Genomic DNA, 6,042 nt, shown 5'->3' on the forward strand with positions numbered 1-6,042 from the left:
TCAGAACTCCTCAGCATTTCTAGTTACACAGAAGGAAAACCTCGGAGGCACTATGCGGAAGAATCTGTCCGGAATTTGACTGCTCCGATTTTATTAAAATTGTAGTTTTACTGGATGAAATTTTCACCATATCTTTTTTTCCTAGCTCCTCGCTTCGCGCCAAAATTCTTGATAAGGTTATTGTTCTTTATTTGTATTAATATCTAACCAAAATTTTTAGCGCCACCTAGTGGATAGAAATATTTTGAGTCGCGTATGAATACAATTCCGGCAAAATTTTCAAGAAGAAATTCTCCTATTTGCAACTGAGGTTATTTTTTAGTGTAGCGGAAGGTCAAATAGTTCCGATTGTATCTAGATCCGGTAGGCTGAAATACAAAAATGGACAATCGTTTACTTAACCTATCTCGCCCCTTTCAGCTATCGTCCCATTTTTCAATTATTTCACAAACGAAAGAAAAATGTATAACTGCTATGCTTGGTTGTATAGGCTGTGCCCAACTCATATTATACGGAACGTCAGTAACGTCCTCTATATACAGAGGGTCTCTATAACATGAATAACACAAAATTGTTCTGGCACATACGGCGGAAATGATTGTTTGAACTTTTAACGCATGCGCACAGTGGGTGTCAGTCAAGAAAGTCTCGAATATTCCGATTGATCGTTTCATTATTCGCAACATAATGACAGCGCACCATCGTTATTGTCATTGGAGTACAATAAGCTCCGTACATCATAGGCAAAAAAATATGTAGTGGTTTAAAGGGTACTTTTTTGCCTGTCAATCGTGCGCAAACAAGGCGTCATATAACCTAATCAGAATGAAAACGCATTGCCACATACGTATTCAGGGACTTAGTACGTGTTCAATTGAGAAACCATTATGCAAATTTTCATATGTTTGCATATCAATGGACAATTGTGTCGTATAGGTCGGGCATAGTGTCAATAATATCATGAACTTGTCGTCCAATATGATGCGTCCATTACTATCATGTAGGCGGTGTCCGATATGGCGTTTCCACTAACATCATGTAGGTGTCGTCCGATATGGTGTCCATTCACGTCACGGACGTGCCGACCAAAATGGTGTGTCCATTACCATCATGGATGTGTCGATCGATATGGGTGTCCAATACATAAACGCGCATGGTATAGGTATAAAATGTGTACATTACCTCCTTTAACGTGTCGAACAATATAATGCGTCCATTACCGTCATGCACATTTACGTGTAGATTGCTATGTTGCATCCATTACCACAGTGTACGTGTCAACAGATATGGTATGTCCATTACCACAATTATGACAGACATATCTTAAATCAGCAGAGAATTCTTGCCCTACAGACGCATATTGTCCTCTCATTCACGTTTTTTTTGTGTGCGTTTCCTTTAATTGGTTTCTGGGCATTTTCCAGAGTGACTGTATTTCTTTTGTTGTTGTTTTTTCTTTGTCCCCAGATGCTTATTGGATTATAAGATTTGAAATTAGCTTTCAGTCGTGGTCAAAAAGAAACATCTACCTGAACTTACATGTACTGTCAGTTTCAATTTGTGTCACCTCTTATTTCTCACGTTGCCTACATCCGGCATATTGTTTGCAATCACAGAGAAAATTTCAATGTTACTCAAAATTCGATTTTCAAGGCATTAAGGCAAATACTGACCTTCAACACGATTTCACCTTTAATTCACCTTTGTAACTCGTATTTAGCGTATTTTTTATTTGAACTTCTGTTTTATTGAAAACTAAAATAACCGATTAATTTTAATGTAACTTTTAAACAAGTTCTTAACTGTGAACTACATGGCTTCGTATTTTTTGTTCTAGCATGGAAGTATAATATCTAAATATTATACTTCCATGGTTATAGTAATGTTGAATTTTATTAAACTTTTAACGTTGTTTTTGTTGTTTTTTTATAATGATTCTATAAACAAAATTAATTGAAACAGAATTGCAATACTATTTAAAAATTTGGGTGACAATTATTAATTAAAATAATCCCAAATTATGCATATTTGCTTTCTAGTGTTCATGTATGTTCCAATATTTTTACACGTGTTTACTTTACATGAACTGAATTTTAAAAAGTATAAGTGAATATGTACTATTATAAAATATACATTTATTCACCATATCCATTTTCGTTATATTTGTTTTGTTTTGATGACAGAAATAACCCCAGCCATTTTAGGTCAGTCAATTTATCGTTCTACAAATCATGTTTTCTATAATTTTATTCAAATTTGAATAGCATTTTATGACGACTTAAAAAAAAATCATTCAAGGCAATATTATAGTATTTAAATTCTAAGATATGTTTTAAAAATTAACTACAAAAATACCATTCTTGAATATAAATACAACAAACCTTGTTATGTGAATGATGTAATCATTTGTAAAAAATGTAAAACGTTTTAGTTAGGTAATGGCATAAATTATGAAACATTGTAAACAAATCCATAATAACTTATATTTTATTTCGTTATTTCACATTCATATTCCGTTTCAGATACTTTACAATTTTTTTCCATATATTTATGGCATGTTATATATCACTGTCATAATCAATCGCCACTGTCTATCCCAATAATTCATAAAAAAACACTGATGTTTTTGATTGATAGAGTATAAATTGTATTAGTCATCAGTTGTGTATTCTCTTTAGCCTCCCAATACACACGAGAGGTGGAATATCAAAATATAAACACAGCAAGCACTCGATATAAAATCGGTTGTCGGGTTATTCTTACCACGTTCATTCCATGTACACGTGTATCCAAAACATAGCACAAATATATCCATCCATAAATTATATCAATTAAAACAGCACTATACTTTGTAAAATCAACACATCACATTAATTAGCACGATAAAGTTTTGTAAAAATAAAATATGTTTATGGCACGGCAGCAGCACCTATTCTTTGTCCATAGAGTGAGTATGGAGACAGGTATGGCCCTACCTGTGGAAGTGGCTGATTACTTGGTAGCGCCGATGATGGATTCAAAAGAGATTTATATGGATGATACCTACTAGATCCCATCAACGAACCCAGTGGGCTCAAACTTGTTGGGTAATTCCTTCTCAAAGAACTTAATGAGTTAGGACTAAGAGTTCCTGCTGAAGGCAAAGAAGGTCCATGTAATCCAGACAAGGGTAATAATCCCGGCGGTGGAATTCCATAACGTTCATAAGCTGCTGCCAGAGATAAATGATCAGAAGACGTTGTATGAGTACGTAAGTGTTGTAAAAGTTCCTCTGATGAACTGAACCGTTTGCCACATGGCTCATTTCCAGATGATACCCAGTTACAAACGAGTGGTAATCCAGAATGAGTGGCTAACGGACCTGGTGGATACAACGAAGAAAGAGGGTATGCACTTAAACTTGACTGTCCTGCCAGTAAATTAGATGATGAATACGGATTATATGATGAACTTTGAAGTCCTAAGCTAAGATTATGCAAGGATTTTTCATGAGCACATTGGGCACAACCGACTGCAGTACAAGTTGCAGACAAATGAGAGTTCTGAACAGTGAGTTGGCAGTGAGTGCAGTAAGGATCTCTACATACAGGCACCAACGTAGTTGCCCCCGATGGCGTTCTTACTCTTGCATACGATACAAAAGGTGACAAACTTGATGCCAGTGCTGCTGATTTCAAGGCAGAACTTTGAGCAGCATACGCAGCCGATTGAGCAGCAAGGGCTGCAGCTGCTGCTGAAGAAGAGCCAAACATTGAACTATGTGCTGGTAGTGGAAGTGGGAATCCGGGGAGTCCTTGAGCACTGTCTGTAGGAAGTCCTGACGCATGTGAGTATGACAAGTAAGAGCTCGTTATAGACGGATATCCAGAATAGCTTGGATAACTCGACGGCTTATGTTCCTCTTGCTCCCGACTGATACGAGATTCATATCTTGGAGAAGCGGATGAAACTCGCCTCTTGTCATCATCATTATGTGGTGACTGATGATGAACCGGGCTCTTAGGAACACTTGATCTTGAAGTATTAAGATCTCCATGTGAGGAAATTGTACTTGATGTAGTTGGCAATCCATCTTTTGATCTTGGCACAGTTTTTAACGACAAAGGAGAATTCGGTTTGTCATCTTTTGATTTAGACGAAGGTATAAGTGGCGGGATATCCTTGTGTGAGACAGTTCTAAATCCAGGTTTTTCTGAATTATCACAATCCTTCTCCTTAGTTTCGAGAATTTTCTGTTTATCCGTATTCGTCTTTTCTGATACTTTATCTGTAGTGGATTCCTTTTTTAATGGTGGTATAATAGGTTTGGATGTTGACGAAGTATCTTTCCCTATGCTACTACATGTCTGTGCAAGAAGTGCTAAAGGACTTTTCTTAGCATCCAACTGAAAAATTAGACATACTTTAAAGAATTTGAAAGATAGTTAATTACACAATGAATGTTCTTAAATGTAAATTTGTTCATATATATCTATATTTCAAAATCACGAATTTTTCTGAAAGATTGATTCCACTCTTGATCACAACAATTTCTACCCGCAAAACTACCGGTAAATATTCAACTTTAATACGTAACTGAATGGGGTAGAATTGTAATTTAAAGGGCTGGAATTGCTATCACAGATTGTATGATACAAAATGTCTTTGATAAAGCAGTATTGAGTATTACATAAATACGATAATAGTGACGGATAAATAACACGTCTTTATTTGTATTAACTACAGAAAATGTCTTACCGTTGTTGGAAGTGGCTGTAAGTAATCCGGGTGGATAAACTGAGAAGATGAAGACGTCAGCATTGTCTAATCGTCTAAAATTGTCATACAATATGATAAAATACAAACAAATTTTAACTTATCCAAATAAATAATTTTTTCGTTCGATCAAGAAACGTAAAAATACATCTGATTTACTCAACGGCCATACTGTTGTGGCAAATGTTACGTTTTCTGTCATAAACATGGACGAGCCGCCCATCAAGCAAGATCCTTCTCAACACCTTACAACTGACTCATTAGATAAAGGCTTTACACCGCCCTTCTGGTGCTCCATACATCACATAAACTCTATGTCATTCATAACATGGGGGATTTCCCACCTGTCAAGTCCCGTCAAACAGCGCGTGATAAATGTATTTCTTTTGGCCAATGGGCGATGTGCTAACAAATGATTATCGGGAGAAGTGTATACAAGCAATATGTTCTGTAATCAATCATGTTAATAGTGTTGCTGTCAATCAATTCGCCATTTGTAGGCTCATGTACTTTGTACAAATTAAATAAGCAAATTGCACTTCAAAGAGAATTTGTTTGAGATGATAATGGCGGTCGGTTTATTTGGCCACCCTCATCAATACAGCCGAAGAATATGTCACTGGAAGACATCGATTGTGGAATGATATTAAAAGCTGATATTTAACAGATGAAAAAGTAAAAATTATCCAAGATAGATTAAAAAAAAAAAAAAAAAAAAAACCAGCGAGGTAAAAAATATTAGTGACTATTTCAGTAAAACTTCGGTTTTTGTTTGGAACAGTTGACCCTGTACTCTAATTTAGAACATTTTCCCAACAATCAATTTGCAATGTTCAATGATGGCTGCAGATGTACAATTAAAAGGGTTGACGATAAACACTGCTATGAAAGGCTTATATTAATAAGATAAATGTGCAGGTTTAAACATGCCTCTTGTCCAGCTTACCACGAACGTTGCCAGAAAAATTATAAACCTGCCGCGACAAAATATAAATTAATGGTTGTAAATGTGTAGGTACTCAACACAAGGGTGTAACACATTCATTAAAACGTCAACAATTATTGTCGCTTTGTGAAAAGAAAATTAATGTTTGAAGGACTACAAACAAGAAAACCATCAATTTTCATAAAATGTCAGTACAACAACTTGACCTTAAAGAATTACCATAAATGATAGATTCTAAACCATAGACAAAGAAACATTAATTACGGTAATAACATCGTCTGTAAAGTGTTTTTGCATCTTTTTTATTCCCTCTTTTCACAGATAAGTGAGTGATAGCCAAT

The 6,042-nt window shown here is 35.5% G+C and overlaps 1 protein-coding gene across 1 annotated transcript; it reads right to left on the reverse strand.

Moving 5' to 3' along the window:
• Positions 1 to 2,473: 2,473 nt before the first annotated feature.
• Positions 2,474 to 4,933, reverse strand: LOC148619302 (zinc finger protein Noc-like). Its single transcript, XM_088579032.1, has 2 exons — positions 4,738 to 4,933; positions 2,474 to 4,385 (listed from the first exon to the last, which is right to left on the reverse strand). Exons 1-2 carry the CDS (start codon positions 4,798 to 4,800, stop codon positions 2,910 to 2,912), a joined length of 1,539 nt encoding a protein of 512 aa, XP_088435158.1. The 5' UTR covers positions 4,801 to 4,933; the 3' UTR covers positions 2,474 to 2,909.
• Positions 4,934 to 6,042: the final 1,109 nt, after the last annotated feature.

This window comes from Perna viridis, chromosome 4 (genome assembly GCF_037379345.1).
Source record: "Perna viridis isolate PV_CMFRI_1.1 ecotype Kerala chromosome 4, ASM3737934v1, whole genome shotgun sequence".
Classification (NCBI taxonomy): Eukaryota; Metazoa; Mollusca; class Bivalvia; order Mytilida; family Mytilidae; genus Perna; species Perna viridis.

Excerpts from the sequence above, each read along its gene's own strand:
- LOC148619302 (XM_088579032.1), bottom strand. The coding sequence starts at position 4,800 with ATGCTGACGTCTTCATCTTCTCAGTTTATCCACCCGGATTACTTACAG. Across the intron at positions 4,386-4,737 it reads TACAGCCACTTCCAACAACG|TTGGATGCTAAGAAAAGTCC; the intron begins GTAAGACATTTT and ends CTAATTTTTCAG.